The following is a 21,494-nucleotide window of genomic DNA, read 5'->3' as shown; positions in this document are numbered from 1 at the left end:
TTTATGCACAAATATATACACGGGCAACGTTGTGTGGCGTTCAGGTAAACGAGACATTTGTAAATCAGCACTAGTTACTGTTACGAGTTGGCTTCCATTTTCTATTGCCAACCACCTATCAGCTCCAATTATCTGTTGGCTTCTACCTTTGTCTTTTGTTGTTCTCACATGTGCATCAAAATGTTATGCATGTCTTTCAGTCGTTCATAAAACCAATCCTCCTCGACGCAGATACCACCTTTGCACAATATGTCCAGCGACATCAGATGCAAGACTGCCCGTGCTCATCGTACCGTGACCCAGACCTTGTTATTGAAAGGTCCTATTCGTATATGTGTGTCACGTGACACATATCGATGCTTTTGATTGGTTGGAGGTCATTGTAATTTCCGTGACTTTCCTAATTTAGTTTATTTCGGAGGAGAGCGTCAAGTGAATCGGGTTATTTCGGAATTCTTAACTGGAAACTTTCTCAGTGTAACGAGCAATGGCAGGCGAGGTGAGTTGACATATCTTTCGTAACTAACTTTTATCATTGGAAGAAAGACTATATTTTTAGAATGTGTTCTCTAAACAAACTACTACATAGCACTCGATATAGGAAACTGATCGTATTTTATATTATTTGTATATAAAAATATGTAATTGTTAAAGTCAATATTATTAGATATTGACAAAGTGTGCCCTTCCATAGAAATGTATACCAGGCCAAAACAATAATACAATTCCTTTGTAAATATTCCGCATGTGGAATCAGTACGGCAATCTGAATGTGAACCACGAAAAGTAGCCTCGCACAACAGGTCTGTCCACGCTATATATGTCCATGCGATAGACATTTTATACCTGGTTAATAGTGCATTTTGTCATAATGCGGTTCTATGTTAGAGGAGTTTTATGCATCAGTCTATACTCATGCTGCACCCCCCCCCCCCTGCCAGTTACCTGGGAGGAGAGGGATCTCCAAACCGGTTCAGGGAAGGAGGTGTGGGGATACTGCGTCTCGCAACTCGGCGACGGAGAAGGGCATGAAGGGTGCAGCCGCATGCTTTTACCGGGATGAAGTTATTATTCTTATTATCATAATTATTATCGTCTTCTTCATCGTCATCATCATCATCATTACTTTTTTTATTATCATTATTATTATTGTTGAAAAGATTTTTCAAAGTAATAAATCAGGAGGTCTTTTGCATGTCCGTGCTACATCATACACCCATCTATTTCGGGACGACATTCAGCACAGGACAGACAACTGGCTTTGATAATTGTACATGTATCCACCCTGTAATGCTCTCCGATGGCCACTTGTATTCTCCAAGTATCAAGAATGGGAATACTTGTGACTTGATTATTACTTCTGATTGATTTAATGTAATCCCCTTGTAACATAGCACCAAATTTACATGATGTAAACTCTTCAAAATCATGGCAACAATTACTTTTTAAATTATGAACTTTTTGTAGCCTTTTGATGGGATCGTGGATACAACTTGTCTTGCATTGCCTTTGTTGTAATATCCAATTTGAAAATAAGAATACTTTCGGCATAATAAACGGTACACACAAAGGGGACAGTAATAATAAATTAGGACACTTGGAATTGCCAAACTCACACAAACAATAGTCACATTGTTGGTGTAACGGACGCTACGAGTTGTGACAATGAAGGCTACGAGTAGTCAACATGACATTAGAGCTTGTCACAGCGGGCGCTACGAGTTGTCACAATGAAGGCTACGAGTAGTCAACATGACATTAGAGCTTGTCACAGCGGGCGCTACGAGTTGTCACAATGAAGGCTACGAGAAGTCAACATGACATTAGAGCTTGTCACAGCGGGCGCTACGAGTTGTCACAATGAAGGCTACGAGTAGTCAACATGACATTAGAGCTTGTCACAGCGGGCGCTACGAGTTGTCACAATGAAGGCTACGAGTAGTCAACATGACATTAGAGCTTGTCACAGCGGGCGCTACGAGTTGTCACAATGAAGGCTACGAGTAGTCAACATGACATTAGAGCTTGTCACAGCGGGCGCTACGAGTTGTCACAATGAAGGCTACGAGTAGTCAACATGACATTAGAGCTTGTCACAGTGGGCGCTACGAGTAGTCACAATGAAGGCTACGAGTAGTCAACATGACATTAGAGCTTGTCACAGCGGGCGCTACTTGTCACAATGAAGGCTACGAGGAGTCAACATGACATTAGAGCTTGTCACAGCGGGCGCTACGAGTTGTCACAATGAAGGCTACGAGTAGTCAACATGACATTAGAGCTTGTCACAGCGGGCGCTACGAGTTGTCACAATGAAGGCTACGAGTAGTCAACATGACATTAGAGGCTGTCACAGCGGGCGCTACGAGTAGTCACAATAGGACTAGTCACAATAGTAGTTGTCACAATGGCCGCAGGTCACAATTTCCAAGTTCGGCTTCCCGCTGCCTGGTATGGCCCCAAGTCCTCTATAAATCAACATGGCGCTTGACAGGAGCCCTCTGTACCAGGTTATCATTTACGAGCACCGAGAACAGGGGAAGACACAGGGTGTGTTGTGTTGAATGATATTTTCCGTCAGAGTGATAGGTAGATGTAGGCGTTGCATCCGTCAGAGTGGTAGATGTGGGCGCTGCATACGTCAGAGTGGTAGATGTAGGCGTTGCATCCGTCACAGTGGTAGATGTAGGCGTGTAGATCCGTTAGAGTTGTAGATGTAGACGTGTAGATCCGTCAGAGTGGTAGATGTCGGCGTGTAGATCCGTCACAGTGGTAGATGTAGGCGTGTAGATCCGTTAGAGTTGTAGATGTAGACGTGTAGATCCGTCACAGTGGTAGATGTCGGCGTGTAGATCCGTCAGAGTGATAGATGTCGGCGTGTAGATCCGTCACAGTGGTAGCGAAGCACATCCAGGGCCCACTTGCACAAAGCTATCTTAGCGCTACGATTATCGTAAGCCTATGTTAAAGTATGGGAGTTACGATCATCTTAGCGCTAAGATCGCTTTGTGCAAGTGGGCCCTGGACACAATCAACTTACTGACGTTGTTTCTGACGATGCTGACCATCACGTGACACACACGTTGGCAAGTAGATGCAGGACAACTAACTTTAATGGGACATATGGACATTCGGGATATACCGGTCGACTTGCAACATGAACAAAAAGCTTAAGTTAGAATGACAACACCCAATCAGTATAACAGTATGTGTTTGTCCCATACGCCATGTTTGGAGACGGGAGTAGGGATTAACGGACCAAGAAGTGTGGATAGCAACAAGGCTTTGTTGAAGTCTGGGGGAGGTTGGATCATTTCAGCACAACATTTCTCGTTAACCAACATTCTTTCAATGAATGAACATCTGTGTAACATTATGGGGATGTATACAAGGAAGACAAATCGCCGGGGTCATTGGCGACGCAATCCATTCGTCAGAAGCTTTGTTTGTGCAGGCCTGTGGGTAACGTGTGACGACATGGTTGCCAGGGACGACGCCACATAACGCCTGTTATGTCACCACAGTGTGTCGGTTTTGTACCACACACCAAGTGCAGAGAGGGGTGTCTCGGTGCAACCTTTACACACAAAGGGCACCGACATTTAAAAACATTTACGACGTCACGACGGTGAAACTGAGTTCGTTATCTATGCGATACATACTGTCTTAGGGGCATAGACATGTCAATGATAATGACCACAACTATACTACTACTACTACTACTACTACTACTACTACTACTACTGATAATGATTATTGTGATAATAGTGGTGATGATGTAACATTAAATACAGACTTAACGTTATCACTGTTAACATCAAATACAAACTTAACGTTATCACTGTTAACATCAAATACAGAGTTAACGTTATCACTGTTAACATTAAATACAAACTTAACGTTATCACTGTTAACATCAAATACAAACTTAACGTTATCACTGTTAACATCAAATACAGACTTAACGTTATCACTGTTAACATCAAATACAGACTTAACGTTATCACTGTTAACATCAAATACAAACTTAACGTTATCACTGTTAACATCAAATACAGACTTAACGTTATCACTGTTAACATCAAATACAGACCTAACGATATCACTGTTAACAGCAAATACAAACTTAACGTTATCACTGTTAACATCAAATACAAACTGAACGTTATCACTGTTAACATCAAATACAGAGTTAACGTTATCACTGTTAACATCAAATACAGACCTAACGATATCACTGTTAACATCAAATACAGACTTAACGTTATCACTGTTAACATTAAATACAGACTTAACGTTATCACTGTTAACATCAAATACAGACTTAACGTTATCACTGTTAACGTCAAATACAAACTTAACGTTATCACTTTTAACATTAAATACAAACTTAACGTTATCACTGTTAACATCAAATACAAACTTAACGTTATCACTGTTAACATCAAATACAGACTTAACGTTATCACTGTTAACGTCAAATACTTTACGTTGCGACTGTAACCGTATATACAGATCTCTGATATTTACTGGTGCGTGTCTCCTTTAGAGTCCTGTCTATATCTTCTACCCCATAATCAAATTTTCATTTCTTCAGATGAGAAGCTCTATCTGCATTAAATCAATGTTATTTCCGACATTTGTTCTAACATTAGCAACGCATGTCAGCAAACTTGACGTCCATACGCCTTCGTCCTCCAACGCGTGAGTGTATCATGTACATGGAAACAGAGAACAGAGAAACTATCTCGATCCCGAAACAGACACGTTGCATTGAAGGCAAATTAGGGGTGAAAATTACATGAATGGACCACTGACAATCACTGATGACACGTGTTCGCGAAAACACTTACACACGATCATGATAATATCGACAGCGTAGTATTACAAACAGGTACACTGGGCTTTTAAAAAGCAGGGAACAGATAGGTGGATCTGGAATACACTGGTATATTCTCATCTTATGTCATATTAATACAGACGCGATTGTCGATATCTGTACCTGAATATTGCTGTGAGCGGCGTTAAACAACAAACAAACTTGGTGGGACAGACTCTTTGCCCAGCCTTGGCCCCTTTTCACAAGACGTGCATGACGTGGTCATGCGGCACACACGCTAATAGTGTACAGTTTCTATTTAACAATGTAGATACCAGAAACAAAATCCTTTCGTTATACATAAGACGTCTCTGCCAAAAGGAGATACGATTACACGATCACATGGTAGCTGAAACAAGCGCCCATTGTCCCCAGCTCCCTTGAAAGTATCACCGTTTCCTCACACAGGTTCCCAGATTTGTATCGTGTGCGATTACACAAGTGTCATGACTGTTGATAATGCCAACTCACACCCAGTAGACGAGATTCGCGCCACTGATTCACCCCTATAATATGCAATTGATACCAGAGGCTGATGAGCTATTCAAGCTGTTTGTTGATAGGGTGTTTGTTCTGATGCTCACACCCTATCACAGCTGCACAAGCACAGCTTACCCTATCACAGCTGCACTACCATAGCTTACCCGATCACAGTCCAAATGTCCTAGTTTACCCTCTCACGGTCCACCTACCACAACTTACACCTTAACATTCTACCAAACTATAGCTTACCATCTCACAGTTGACTTACCATGGTTCACCATCTCACAGTCCACCTACCATGGCTTACCCTCTCACAGTCCACCTACCATGGCTTACCCTCTCACAGTCCAACTACCATGGCTTACCCTCTTACAGTCCACCTACCATAGCTTACCTTCTCATAGTCCACCTACCATGGCTTACCCTCTCACAGTCCATATACCATAGCCTACCCTATCACAGTCCACCAACCACAGCCTACCTTCTCACAGTCCACCAACCACAGCCTACCTTCTCACAGTCCACCAACCACAGCCTACCTTCTCACAGTCCACCTACCATGGCTTACTCTCTCACAGTCCACCTACCACAGCCTACCCTATCACAGTCCACCTACCATAGCCTACCCTCTCATAGTCAGCGCCTACCATGGCTTACCCTCTCACAGTCCACCTACCACAGCCTATCCTATTACAACATGTCCGTGGGAGGGCATCACTTCAATCCCCCCCCCCCCCCCCCCCATCCGACCCCACCCCACACACACATCATAGAGCAATATGACCATGTAGGAGGGCGTGGCGACGCGGACGTCTAAACCTGTTTGAGGTGCATTAATCCGTCACAATCGTTGCAATACAATTGCTTTCTGAAGACCACATTTGACGTTAGAGCGATCGTTTCTCTCCCGAGCTGGGCAAAGGGGGTGGTGAGGTCAAGCACCGGTCACAAACAGGTTTTGCTTGACAAACCCTCAACAAAGCCTAAAGAAACTAGGGTCTTAAGTAGCTTCCAATGACGCCCAAGTTCAGTTAACAACGTGAGATAACGGGTCTACCAAGAACCCAAGCTTCTGTTACTTTTGTAGTTTCCTAAATTCTATTCTAGATGACCGTTTAATGTTTCAGTCACATGGTCCTTCGTGGGACCGTGTATGAAGGGATGACGCATATCACAACATCAGATTCTGAAACTGCTGGAGCATGGCAATGTCCTTGAAAATAACACGTTGAACTTAAAGTGCGTTACTTGTAATAACGAGTTTTTGCTAAGGCCCATCTTGCCTTTCACTGTGTTTGTATTCACAGTTTGCCAGACTGGTGTATTCATACTTGGTATACATTTCAATTCATGATTCATTTTGAAATATATGCTTGAGCCCATGCATTGATTGGAAATACGAGGTTAACTCGATGCTATCTGAATGCCACGTGAATGGTTATTCACACGAAACCGCCGCACCCACGATAACATAAATAAAAGGAACAAAAAAGCGTTCCATATTCATAAGAAAATTCTGCTGAAAGCAGATATATTTTAATACAAACGAAATTGAATAGTCATTGCAAAGAAAGGTATTTAAATTCTGTTTCGGCCTCAATCCAAATGCTTAATACAAGTAACGAACATTCCCAAACACCATCCCAGCTCTGTTGACATCGGGTTGTCATGGTAATACCCTAAAACCACCCCTGCAAAGGTGACACCAGTGACGGTACAGGAAAACCATGTAGACTACTGCAAATCAGACACCAGACACGTTGAATATTTTACACGTTATAAAAAGTCCTATCCAGCCTTTACAAAACTTGCTGTTGTAAGATTTTACAATGAGGTTGTGCAGCACACATGACGCAAGTGGTGAATGCGTTCTGCTACAAAAGAACGAATACATAAACAGGTATTAGAAGGGATATGTCATTACAGTCTGTGCATTTAATGACGCTCAACACAACACAATTTTGGCGATAGGGTCAACGGTTTGGAGAATTAGCAGTATGAGATTAGAATCATTGTATTGGTTTCATCATTTTTGGACTTGTTTACTCCGTGAATATAAAATTCACCGCGCTGGCATTTCAACAATAACATTCTATACGCATAGACGATGTTTGGCTGTTTTCTTTGGCAAATGACCAGTTTATCTCATCCAGTCGCCCGAGTTGATGTTGGCGTGATGGCGAACCTGTATTTCAGGTTTCCAATTTTGAGACAGATATAGCATGTCATGAGAAAATACACCTTCATATTACTGTGGATATACAATAAAAGCGACACCCCCCTTTCCGTATTCAACGAAATGTCCAAAAGGGAATGAGTGAGTATGGTTTTACGCCGCTTTTAGCAATATTCCAGCAATATCACGGCGGGGGACACCAGAAATGGGCTTCACACATTGTACCTATGTTGGGAACCGAACCCGGGTCTTCGGTGTGACGAGCGAACGCTTTAACCACTAGGCTACCCGACCGCCCCCTAAATGTCTAAAAGCAGAGTCGATTGTGCAATGTCACGAGCATGTGTTTATGAATCACTATCAAATAGTGATGATTCTAATGTTCGGGAAATGTCCGGTGGCACTTATCACAAACACATGCAATGACAAGTCAATTGTTCCCAAGAAAAACATATGGTACAAGTCCAAACAGGACATTGCTTTGGACAGCATTTTTGTCACTGATGCGTCAAATTTGAAAACGTCCTCCACCTCTCCAGAAAATTAATAAGCGAATAATCAGGATCACGCATATGGTTACTTGGATTGTTTAACATGAACTAAATCGAGATTTTGAATGTCACTCCATCAGTTCAACTCAACCCGACCCCGCTGAACAGCGTCTCCTTCATCATTTTAAACCACACCAAGGCTAGCCCTGTCGCTGCCAATTACATCGAACATCAAACGAAATCACACCCAACTGAGACTATTCACAAGTACGTTCCCGGATTCCAGTTGTTCTCGTGCCGTCATCACTGCCAAGAACCTGTTTGAGAAGAAATGGAAGAAATTAACATATGAAGATTAAATTACGGAGGAATCTGACCGCTTGACCCTGTGATCTTCACGCCCCATCGAATATGTTATCAGGGGCATTGAAAACCCGAGTCCAACAGGTTCCTCATTGTATTTGAATGACGGTGTCTTGATGTGTGTTCTGATTGCTCGGACACGGCCTTGTGAAGGACAATACCCTGACGTGACAGGCCCCTGTTGACCTCGTTGTCGGTGTCGCCAGTCTTCGTCGGGTAGATGGGATCACAACTAACTCAGCACAGGTTATCCTGACCTGATGGAGGACTAATTGGTGTACACTCGACATATTTCATCACCTACATACTACCTCTGGGAGGAATCAGGGACCGATTGTATAATATCACTTAGCAAAATATACCATCATATAAATTAACAGCTTTGTTCATATTGTCCCCAGAGATGAGGTGCACAATTTCATATCGAGCAACATTTATATTATGGTCATGACTACAGCCAGATTGCGTTATGGGATGGAATAGTCACATGAACTAGTGAAACTAATTGATCCTGTTTCATCGGTACATATGTTCCCATACTACAGAAAAACCAAAATGGCGTACTGTTGTCGACGAGGCTTGGTTGAACAGATGTATAAAAAACTGTAGTTTAATAAGCAGAGATATCACTGCAACATTTGGTACATCACACAATCCTCACATCAGGATTACAACGTGTGTATATATACCAGCTAAATAGATGTAGTTGCATGTGTTCAGCAATTATATTGTGATTTTTAGAACACCTATAATACTCCATTGTTAACACAAACTGTTGATAAGTTGGACCGTAGACAAAGTTCATGACGTATTTATGGATAATAAATTTGCCAAATGTGAATTCACACAAACATAAATGCTTTCAATCGTCTTCACAATAGGACAGGGAAGGAAATGATCCGTAACTTTCCTTTTGCTGAAGAGTGACTTTGTGGTCAGTTGGAAGATCAAACAGTCCATTTAACCTTATACTAATTGTTATCATTTATTTACTGGTAACGCTGAGTCATGGTTGATGGCCATTGTGTCTACATGTGCTTCTTCATCACCTCCTGGGGGCGGTGGGGTAGCCTAGTGGTTAAAGCGTTCGCTCGTCACGCTGGAGACCCGGGTTCGATTCCCGACATGGGTACATTGTGTGAAGCCCATTTCTGGTGTCCCCCGCCGTGATATTTCCTGAATATTGCTAAAAGCGGCGTAAAACCATACTCACTCACTCACTAATCACCCCTTACTTGAGATTGTAGGGAGAAGTGGTTTCTCTTACATTTATTCCAGGTCAGGGCCTTCAACAATTATAGACGTGTTATTGAGAACTGACGTAAAGAGACATACTAATGACACACGTTGCATCCATTACCTGCAGCTTTATCAGTATACCTACTTGTCTATGTTACACAGGTGGAGGAGCGAGGGTCATGGGGAGGCAAGTTTGAGTTCCTGCTGTCCTGTATAGGCTACGCTGTGGGTCTGGGAAACGTTTGGAGGTTCCCCTTCCTGTGCTATAGGAATGGAGGAGGTAAGTATCCAGATTGAAATTTGACACTGAGTTATTCAACGAATAGTAAGCTAATCTCACCTCTTCACAAATACCTCATTTTAGTTGTTTGTAAAGCGCTGTAATGACTTAAGCAGGTGGGAAGAATGCAAAGAAATGTCCATTAAATTGTTCTCTAACCTGAAAAATGAAACTTGTATGGATAACGACTTTTTGTTTGTTTAAGACGTTTTCGGGGCTTCTTGCCCCTTCATCAGATGGTGATTGAGTAAGCGTTAATACGTATCATGTCTTCATGTTCTTTCAACTTCTAAGACCGCCTCCGTGGTCTAGTGGTAGAGCGTCCTCCCTGAGAGAGGAAGGTCCGGGGTTCGAACCCCGGCCGCGTCATACCAAAAGACGTTAAACGATGGTACTTGTTGTTACCCTGTCAGGCGCTCGGCATTAATGGACTGAAAAAAGGACTGGTCGGTTCGGAGTCAGTATACTGTGTCATGTCAAACACACACACACACACACACACACACACACACACACACACACACACACACACACACACACACACACGTGCTTGCATGTTGCTATATAAGTGCAATAATCTCGGACGCGACATTCAACCCCATTTCACCTCGTCTCACCTCACATTCAACTTCTTAATGCTTATCAAAGACTTCTTTCACAACAGAAGCGTATGCCCTTTATATTGCACATCGTAGTGTGATGATAGTGGTTCAGATTGAGGGCAACTCGAGGTATATATCTATTGCTACATGCGTTTATTGCAAACGGGTCAATTTCCCCTGTTGGTTTTGCAGTACTGTTCATTCTAACCAAGTTCTTCTTGTTTACAGCCACGTTCCTTATCCCGTACGTCATCATGTTGGTGGTGGCTGGTCTGCCGTTATTCTTCCTGGAGCTGGCGGTGGGCCAGTTCGCCTCCGAGGGGCCGATCACAGTGTGGAAGGTCAGCCCGGCGTTCCATGGTAGGTGGAGAACAATTGTCAGTCACTATTGGTCAATGTATAAACGTATGTGTAAGTTAATCTAAACAGCCCTGGCGATGAAAACGTTCAACAAAACGCTCGACTATTCCAGGTATTGGGTTTGCCATGGTGACCATCAGCGGCATGGTGTCCATCTACTACAACGTCATCATCATGTACGCCATGTACTACATGTTTGCCAGCTTCGTCAACCTGGATGGCTCAGTTCCCTGGGAGAACTGTGGTAATCCCTGGAACACCAACTCCTGCAGGACGGAGCCCTACCCCTACCTGGATGGCATGACGGAGGGAAACAGAACCATGACGTTGTTCAGTAAGTGAGTGAGTGAGTGAGTGAGTTGAGTTTAACGCCGCTATTAACAATATTCCAGTTATATCACGGCGTGTCAGCTAAATGTTGGTGGAAACCCCGAAGTGATGCAGGTCTCAGACGTTTACCACTTCGGTGAAACCCACAATCACGGGTATGGTGCTGACAAATCTAGAAACATAATCGGGGAGAACCGGGATTCAAACCTAGAAACATAATCGGGGCGAATCGGTATTCGAACCCACAATGATAGGTTTCTGGCGTGCCTAAGGGAGGCTACTCTGCATAGAGAATCGCGGGGCCTTAGGCGACTGGGCCACCCGTGCCCGCTGTTCAGTAAGTGTGAAATTCCATATTGACAAGATCAGAATATTAAGTTAAACACAGGATAAAGGCAAAAGACCAATGCTTAGAACATGTATGTATATTCGTTTAAGGTTCATTATGAATTCCAAATTCGCCCTGACCTATTTTCCTAGGTTTGTCAGCGTCATGTCCGTTCTTGTCGGTTTAGCCTCAATGGTAAAACGTCAGACGTGCATCACGTAAGACGTAATATAACATGAATACTGTTTAAAACCTCGTTTTACCCAACCCACGCATTGAAAAACGTTCAATATGTTATCTGCAAAAAAACGTTTAATTCCCCATCCAGTATACGCCAGTTTGGTTTATTCTGTAATCTCCGTCTTGCAGAGGAGCTGTACAACAAACCGTGCGTGAACGACCTCCTCGTCAACATCTCTAACGCCTACAACTACAGCTTCACCACCGTCGACGAACTTAACTCAACCATGATACAGAACAAGGACATTACCAAGGACTGCAAGATCACCTATACAACAGCCAGCGAGGAGTATTGGGAGTAGGTATCTCATAGTATATGATCCGGTGCTCAGTTTAGCGGATAATTTCATATCAATCAGAGCCATCCATGCTTCATTTTGAAAGTGTATTCTTTTACACATCAGAGAATATGATCAATAAAGCTTGTTTGTCACACATCTGAGAAGTGGCCTTAAGATTCAGGGCCCTGTTCCACAAAGCGACCTTAGTGCTAAGTTGGTCGTAACTCCCATTCTTTACCATAGGCTTACGATCAACGTAGCACTAAGAACGCTTTGTGGAACAGGGCCCAGGGCTTTAATAGCTTAATAGCCTCGGATTCGATACCCCAAATAGGCATGAATATCATCCTTGTAGTGATGGCCAATCTTAGATCTTAGGAACGATGGTGCACAAACCATACTCAATTATTCAACAACATTTTACAACACTGTAAGACATTGTTATAAATGGTTCTACTGATATGGTTCTCTCCATTTCTATGGTCGTATTTACCCTGGAGAAAGGGAAGCAACGGTTGGTGTAGTCAGACACTACCCTTTATTATTTTATCACCACCATTAAAACAGTGAACATTCTCAATTCTGATATTGGGTTTTCACTCTGGTTTTTGCAATATTCCAGCAATATCACCGCGGGGGATACTAAGAATTGGGTTCAAACATATACTCATATGGGGAGTCTTATCCGTGACTGTCAACGTTTTAACCACAGGGAACCCATCACCCCAACAGTATAGGATATTAACTGTTAAACTTACATTGCAGGCGCTACGTACTTCGTCTACATGAATCTACTGGGCTTGATGACCTAGGAGGCTTCAGCTTGAAGAACGGTGTCTGTCTCTTCTTAGCCTGGCTCCTCATCTTCTTCTGTCTCATGAAGGGAATTAAGTCTTCCGGCAAGGTAAACCTTCCTTGGCGGACAATGCGATGGTTGGACTTGAGTCTAAGGAGCCTGGTGCAACCTCATTATAATTAACAAAGTTTATGTCCTCTATTATCTCAAATAATCAAAACAAATGAAATGCAAAACAAATGGAAACATTTTTCCAAACGGTTTAAACTCTTTAACGTTCTTGAGGCGTTCGGGAGCAAACAGTGACGAGAAATAACATAAACGATCATTTGTTGTACGATCTCTTTGTCTGACAGGTTTATTTGGGATATAAGATTGCCTTCAAGCAACTTCTCCGTATTTTTATTTGCGGACAGGCTTTAATCTATCAAACGGTTGATACAGTGTATATATGCTCTGTAATTTAAAAATATTCCCTATAGCCATCATACTTCAAATGTAGGCCAAGCGTTTAGGTTTGAACAAATGTGTTTTCACATTCATTTCAGCAGCATCACTAGTTTTGTCCCTTAAACTGATTTAATAACGTCCTGACTGTACACATATTAACAGAGTCTTGAAAACGAGTTGGATTTGCTGCGAGATGGGGACATACTGTACAGAAAGTCCAATTTTATTTTCATCATCACTGCTGCTCCCAGTGTGAGAAACACTACTCACGTTACAATTATTCATCATCACGCTTCGAGGAGACATTCAGACTTTATATATTTGAACTTCTCGCCTTAAAAAACCCAGACAAATAACACATGAAAATGCCAACATCTTCCCTCAGGTCGTGTACTTCACCGCCACCTTCCCCTACATCATCCTTGTGGTCCTGCTGATCCGAGGCCTGACTCTGGAGGGATACGAGAAGGGCATCACATTCTACATGACTCCACAGATCCACAGGCTGAAGGAGGCCAAGGTGAGGGCAGCCTGCATTGTGTTACTATACCATTGGAAATTTATGGTTGATATATTATTGGTGTTGCCCCTATACTTCCTCATCTGGGATGTGTGTTTGTTTGTTTGTTTGTTGTTTAACGCCGCACTCAGCAATATTCCAGCAATATGACGGCTCATCTGGGATGTAGACTAAAAGGGCTTGGCATATTTTGCGCCTGATGTGTTTTGCAAAAAACGTACACTATTTTAGGCAAATTGTATGGGTGACAGGTGCTAATGGTAGAGGACATGTTTACCCTTTTCGCGAACACGTTGGCTCATCATTTATTTTCAGTGATTCATTCATTTTTTTATCACCACTCTTTGTCCTGTTTCGGCAGATTACAGAGACTGATTATTCTCAGGCGTTGACTGTTTATATTTATTCTTTATGTAAAGGCTCGAACGTGACCACTATGCCTAACGCAGCTAAGTTTGTGCTTGAGGAATTAATCTCCTGCATGTTCTGCCGAACACCACATATCTTATAGATGTCATGAACTTCACTGTCTGACAAATTTACAATAGCATGCCACTTACTTCTATACATGTTTCATACCTAAGATTTCGCAATGTTATATATTGTACATATTTGTCCAGGTATGGGGAGATGCAGCCACTCAGATCTTCTACTCCCTGGGAGCTGCATTCGGTGGGCTGTTGACCATGGCCAGTTACAACAAGTTCAAAAACAATTGTGAACGGTAAGTTCAATCTGGAGACATGTGTACGTAAGAGTTAATCAGTCCCTAAATAAAACACATACAATGCAACCTTAGCAATAATACAAGACTGGCGGCCAGGGAAAGGAGAAACACAGCATGCACAGCAGTCATGCATATTGCTATAACACAGAGGTTTGACAAAGTTGCCATTGTACCTGGTCTATTTAATGCATTTGAAACGACAAGAAAACCCGAAGACCATTAAACAGAGATTCAAAATAATCATAAAATTTATATATATAATCAATATATACTGTCAATACCTGGTTAATTAAATTTATTAAAATTCTTTTATTCATCATTGAATCAAAAAATGAAATTAACTGACCTTATCATGATGACACTTGCATTACCTCACAATCGAAGTGTGACGGAAATGCTCTAAATCAGTTAACATGTGCTTACATTGGTCAGGGCTATAGCTTGGTCCACTTGGGTTCATCATCGGTGTCCAGGGTTTTGAAATAGAGCGCAATCACTGTTATTATGTGGTCGACTATAATTGACATATTTACCCCATTTTAGAGATGCCCTCATCGTCGCCTTCATCAACTGTGGCACCAGTGTGTTCGCGGGCTTTGCCATCTTCTCCCTCCTTGGTTTCATGGCGCACACCACCAACCAGGACGTGGAGAGCGTGGTCGACCAAGGTGAGTTTTCCATTAATCAAATTCCTGACTTGATGTCAGTCATAACAGTTTGCTGTCCAGCTTTTTCATTTTTGTTAGATCTTTCACAAAGTTCATATATTCCACACTGAATTACTAACCATTTCGAAATACATGAGACTGTCAAGAGTTCAGGTCTTTCAATGCAAAGTTCCTTGTGATTTGCCAGAATACATGCAGGATATCCAGCCACACATATCCACATCAACGTTTCAATAACCCAGAACCACTCATGAGGTATCTTTGTTGCAGGTCCTGGTCTCGCTTTCATTGCTTACCCAGAAGGCATTGCTAAACTTCCGGTGTCACCACTGTGGGCCTTCCTGTTCTTCTTCATGTTGCTCACCCTTGGTTTGGACAGTCAGGTAGGCTGCATAGTCAACAGGATCTTTCGACATTTAGAAAACCAATGGAAAAGAATGAGCGAGTTTGGTTTTAACGCCATTTTGACCAGTATGTCAGTTTGATGTGCGAGGAAAGCCTGACGTTGAGCAGGATTTTTGAGGTCTTAATCCACGAGAACGACTATGGTGCTGACAAACCAAGAAACATGATCATGGCGAACTGGGATTCCAACCCTGAGCTACGCAAGTTCCTAATGAAAAAATAAACACGAACCAGGAACTATACTGAAGATGCTGATAGAAGGTTGATCCTGATGAATTAACACATTTCGCTGCATAATATTTATTCATAAATGTCGATAAAGGCAAAAACATAAGGGATTTTTTAACAGTCTCGCCACAAACACAGTAATTGGTGCTAAGCCTTGTGTTCCCTTTCTTCAACAGTTCGCTATGATGGAGACGCTGATCAGCGGCATCAGTGACATCTTCCCACGTGTCCTGAGGAAGCACAAGACTCCTTTCACTGCCTTCTGTTGCCTCATTGGTTTCCTGCTTGGACTGCCTCAAGTTACAAAGGTAGGGTAGATACAATCGCACACTTATTTTTCTTGAAATGTCAAATATCTGTGTGGTTTCTAATTTAAAAGTTATTGAGTGATTGTACAATGTCGTAGAAAACGAGATTGTACTAATATTGAGAGTACTACCCTTTTTAAATTATAACTATGTGTTGTTTCTTTAATGTGATGTTTTCAATGCACATGTTTGACTCGATGAGAATTGCTCCACATTGTATGAATTCGCTATTAGACTGTATTTCTTTATTTAGATTATTAAAACCTCTTTAAAAATTATTCAAACACAACCTTGAATAAGAACGTAACTAAAGTCATTATACATTTCCTCCAGGGTGGTATTTACATGCTGACACTGATGGACTGGTACTCTGGAAGCTACAACCTGATGCTGGTGGCTCTGACGGAAATCATCTGTCTTATGTATGTCTATCGTAAGTATTACGATAGGAATTGATGTTGTCATGTCTGTCAACAAAATGTTTTCACGTTATCTTTTTTTCAATTTATATTCTAATTGACTGTTTCCTTACCATTTAAGCTTTAGTGGGTTGGTTCTGGCCACAGCACCAAGGTAAACGAAGTTACATCCCGTTCTTGGAGGACATCGAGATGATGATTGGCCACAAACCCAACCCCTACTGGGTCATCAACTGGGTCTTCCTGACCCCTGTCGTCATCGTTGTAAGTGAAGTAATTCAAAATCTAAAAAAGTTGCTATACACGTAAACAGGGCGCGATGCTACTCAGACTGGAGGATGATGTCTTGCTCCCTGAACAAGCATCAACATTCTTGACATTATATTTGTATCTGTAACAGTGAAGAAAGGTGCATGAAATAGAATAACAACTAAATCTTACTCTACAACCCTGGAAACAATAAAAAATGAAAAAAAGTGTATTTAATGTTTTCAAAAAAAATTTTTTTTTCCAGTTCATCGTGATTGTGTCAGCCACTCAGTATGCCCCGGCCAACTATGGTGAATACATCTACCCGCCGTGGGCTGAGGGGATTGGCTGGTGCATGGTTGTCGCCCCCCTTGTTATGATATTCCTCGTCATGATAATACAAGTGTGCAGACTGGGGCCGGTGAGTTGACATTAACATTGTGTCATACTGAAGGTTTGGCACGTTACATGGTTTATATTGAACAAATACATCATGTTTTTCTGATGATACTTTAGCTTCGTTATCCCAAGCCCTGTATATTTATGTCACGATGTCGTCCGTGTAGATGTATGCACCATCCCTCATCTATTAATGGCCAAAGTTCCTTCACTGTTAGAGATAGGTGTATTTCTATTCTCCAGGGATAAAGCTAATATAGTAAACTTCAAATGTCCTTGTGAAGACATCGGTTATGTTTGACAGTGCAGACAAGGAAGGGCGAATTCATGTTTTGCTATTTGCCCTTTACGCTAAATGGAATCTGTTTAAAATCTAGGTTATTCTCTTGCATTGACAATTAATGTATATTTGATGCATCGGTCAATAAACCACCAACAGCAGCTTTTGGTGTCCTCATTAGGTACATAGAGCCTCTACATACTGTTCACATTGCCCAGGTGCTTCGGTACATAGAGCTTCTACATATTGTTCACATTTCCCAGGTGCTTAGGTACATAGAGCCTGCATATTGTTCACATTTCCCAGGTGCTTAGGTGCATAGAGCCTGTACATATTGTTCACATTTCCCAGGTGCTTAGGTACATAGAGCCTGTATATATTGTTCACATTTCCCAGGTGCTTAGGTACATAGAGCCTCTACATATTGTTTACATTTCCCAGGTGCTTAGGTACATAGAGCCTGTACATATTGTTCACATTTCCCAGGCGCTTAGGTGCATAGGGCCTCTACATACTGTTCACATTTCCCAGGTGCTTAGGTGCATAGAGCCCCTATATATTGTTCACATTTCCCAGGTGCTTCGGTACATAGAGCCTGTACATATTGTTCACATTTCCCAGGTGCTTAGGTACATAGAGCCTGCATATTGTTCACATTTCTCAGGTGCTTAGGTACATAGAGCCTGTACATATTGTTTACATTTCCCAGGTGCTTAGGTACATAGAGCCTCTACATATTGTTCACATTTCCCAGGTGCTTAGGTACATAGAGCCTGTACATATTGTTCACATTTCCCAGGTGCTTAGGTGCATAGAGCCTCTATATATTGTTCACATTTCCCAGGTGCTTAGGTGCATAGAGCCTCTATATATTGTTCACATTTCCCGGGTGCTTAGGTGCATAGAGCCTCTATATATTGTTCACATTTCCCAGGTGCTTAGGTACATAGAGCCTCTACATATTGTTTACATTTCCCAGGTGCTTAGGTGCATAGAGCCTGTACATATTGTTCACATTTCCCAGGTGCTTAGGTACATAGAGCCTCTACATATTGTTCAAATTTCCTGGATACAATTTCCTGAGAGCTAAGACATAACCAAGGTCTTATGATCAAAGACATGGTCAAGTCATTCCAGAAAGTTCTCACGGGCACTTGAATGGATCGGGTGGTCGTGCTTGGTGACTTGGTTGACGGCGTGGCGTCGTACCCCAACGACGTGGATCATTGCTCATGATACTGATCACTGGATTGTCTGGTTCAGACTCGATTGTTTACCGTCGTATGGCAGAAGTATTGCAAAGCATCAAACAAACAAACAAACAACAAAATACATTTTAAATAAAATATATTGTGAGTGGCGGTTGCTACTAGTAGAGCATGACATACCTTCCCTTTGTGTGGTCACCTGGTGTTATCATTGACTTTTTGTGATCCATTCATATACCGTATTCGACGTAATAAGCGCCCAGTGCGCACTCAAAATTAGAAATAGGGGGCTCTTATTAGAATAAATTTTTGGTGAAAAAAAACCAGTTGAAAGATCGTAAACTTCGTGGTTTATGCTAACAGCCTGAAATGATACAAAAGAAAAGTCTGTGCGTATTATACACGACAGATATATTTTTTTCCAGAATTTAATTGCCCACAATTAAGGGTGCATATAACACACGAGTGCTTATTATACACGAATAAATATGTCTTGTGTACATTAATCAATCGGAAGGGGTGCAGATTGGGATTGTTCACTTGCCAATATATTAGCAAATATCGCCCTGGGCGCTTTTCTCGTCGAATACGGTAATTGTAATCACTTAATTGCTTTTTACACCGAATGGAATCTGTTTCTGCAGATACGCCATTGATTATTATCTGGATTTAAATGATACTATCATACTTACGTATGTCTAAGATCAAAGTCGTTCCATGATGATAAAAGCTATGTTGAATTCCCTCTTCAGAGAAAAGCCTTCAGCCCGACGAGAAGCTGGGGACCCGCCAACCCCGAGGACCGAACAGGAAAATATGCTGCCATTTCTGGCAATGTTACCGTTGGGTTTTCTAACGAGAAGGGAAACGCCTACGTCATCAACGACATGGATACCGAGAAAGGCCACCCCCCTCCCTACACCAACGGCGGAACAGACAACGCTGCATACTACAACGAGCGAATGTAACCGTGACGTGCATAGTGCTTACAGGAACACCCTTGAGCCTGACTTTAGTGTGTGTTTTGTGTAGGCTTTGGCCTACATCGTGCTGTAGACGGTAGACGGAGTCATGCAATTGTCCGTGTATGATCAAATAACAAATCATTTGTGTACATATCATATTTTAATGGTTTACTTGTTTTCAAAATGAATTTCTATTCATTAAAGAATTCCCCACTCAATAGAATAGTGTCAAGATATAAATGTGTTGTATTCTTCTACGGGTTCTTATATGCTGCGCTTCATGTTGCAAAATGAGAAATTATTATACAAGAAATAATATTGTGTAAAAATCTCTTTCTATGATTCAAAGAGTTTTTTTGGTTTTTGTTTTAAAATATTTATATTTCAATTTATGATTCTAAGAGTTAGTCATAGTTACAATAACATGCCTTGGTCGCTGTAATATGTCCTCTAAGTGTTATGTCCCTCGTGCACATCCATAGAACATTGTCAACGTTATATATCACATTTAATGACTCGATATTATATTTCAAGCTAACTGCTCAACTCCCTTAATACGTCATGTTTTACTTGTACATAATATACATACTTCATCTTTTACAAATCTGTCTTTTTATGTCATTTCTATATATGAATCTCACTATATTTGGCAAAATATCTTATTTTTGATAATGTTTTCATGTATAAAATCTTGAGAAATAAGATTTGTTGAGTTTTGCTTTACGTGATAACTGTATTCCCACGTGTATTTCCACGGAAAGGGGGGATTACTCCAAACATACTTCACTGATTAGCCTCGGGACTAAACAGATCAGAATTCAAGTCCATCCCGCCAACTAACTGGCCAATGCAATATTGGTATCGCTCAACATTTAGAAACAGAGGCTCTTCATTAAAATATTGGTGTTTTAATTGTTACATGTCGAATGTGTACGTCTTCCACTTCTGCAGAGTTACAGCCCTTAGTCACGTCAGGATAAGCGGTTGTGAAATTATATTTCTTAGTACCATATCCATTGTGTTGGTTTCACCTGCAGTCACATAACTCAAATTCTGTCTAAATTCACATAAAACCAAACCCACTCACACGTGGCACTGATTGGCCGTGACAGAACTGAAATACTGTTCAAAGCGGCTTAAACATTATCACTCACTTAAGTCGATAATAGTGAGTAATATGAACAATAACTGCATGCTCCTACCAACGTTTGACCGCCTCCGTGTTCTAATGGTAGAGCGTCCGCCCGAAGAGCGAAAGGTCAGGGGTTCGATCCCCAGCCGCGTCATACCAAAACACATTAAAAGATTGAACTTGTTGTTACCCTGTCTGGCGCTCGGCATTAAGGGGCTAAAACAAGGACTGGTCGGCCTGGAGTCAGTATACTGTGTCTGAGTGGGGTATTCATGTTGAACTTCGGCATGGTATCTCAGTGTTGTAGCACTATCAATCGGCATCAGTCCGGACTAGTACAAGCAACCACACACACATACACGTGCATGCACGTCGCTATATAAGTGCAATAATCTTGGACGCGACGTTAAACCCCATTTCACCTCACCTCACCTATCAACGTTTGAGTAGTGTGTATCGGGATTCCTGTCTTCGTTCAACTTTATACAAAGTTATCATGTAAACTTTGGTCTTACAAGACTCAAATCGCCACTGTTCAAAATCGCCGCATCATCAATAATATTCCAGTAATGACACCTGGTGTCCGCGAAACTCCTGTTCGTGGTGACGGGAGTACAGATGTGGGAACCTGGACACAGTCATTTGTTCCTGAAAGTTGCAGGACACAGTACTGACATGCTATTTGTCT

At 41.8% G+C, this 21,494-nt stretch overlaps 1 protein-coding gene across 1 annotated transcript; it reads left to right on the top strand.

Moving 5' to 3' along the window:
• Positions 1–399: 399 nt before the first annotated feature.
• LOC125372100 (sodium- and chloride-dependent glycine transporter 1-like) lies at positions 400–20,376 on the top strand. The gene is made up of 15 exons (XM_048381100.1): positions 400–499; positions 9,794–9,911; positions 10,742–10,873; positions 10,986–11,207; positions 11,901–12,069; positions 12,818–12,956; positions 13,684–13,818; positions 14,439–14,542; positions 15,089–15,213; positions 15,484–15,596; positions 16,023–16,154; positions 16,488–16,587; positions 16,695–16,837; positions 17,088–17,243; positions 19,462–20,376. The coding sequence occupies exons 1-15, from the start codon at positions 488–490 to the stop codon at positions 19,675–19,677; spliced, it is 2,016 nt and encodes a 671-aa protein (XP_048237057.1). The 5' UTR covers positions 400–487; the 3' UTR covers positions 19,678–20,376.
• The last annotated feature ends 1,118 nt before the right edge of the window (positions 20,377–21,494 follow it).

This window comes from Haliotis rufescens, unplaced genomic scaffold, assembly GCF_023055435.1.
Source record: "Haliotis rufescens isolate VD_foot unplaced genomic scaffold, xgHalRufe1.0.p SCAF_35, whole genome shotgun sequence".
Classification (NCBI taxonomy): domain Eukaryota; kingdom Metazoa; phylum Mollusca; class Gastropoda; order Lepetellida; family Haliotidae; genus Haliotis; species Haliotis rufescens.
This window is presented reverse-complemented; position numbering and strand designations above follow the sequence as displayed.

What these genes read in the sequence shown, in the direction of transcription:
- LOC125372100 (XM_048381100.1), top strand. An exon ending in GTGCTATAGGAATGGAGGAG is followed by an intron (nt 9,912 to 10,741) that starts GTAAGTATCCAG and finishes TCTTGTTTACAG; the next exon opens with CCACGTTCCTTATCCCGTAC. An exon ending in GGAGAGCGTGGTCGACCAAG is followed by an intron (nt 15,214 to 15,483) that starts GTGAGTTTTCCA and finishes TCTTTGTTGCAG; the next exon opens with GTCCTGGTCTCGCTTTCATT.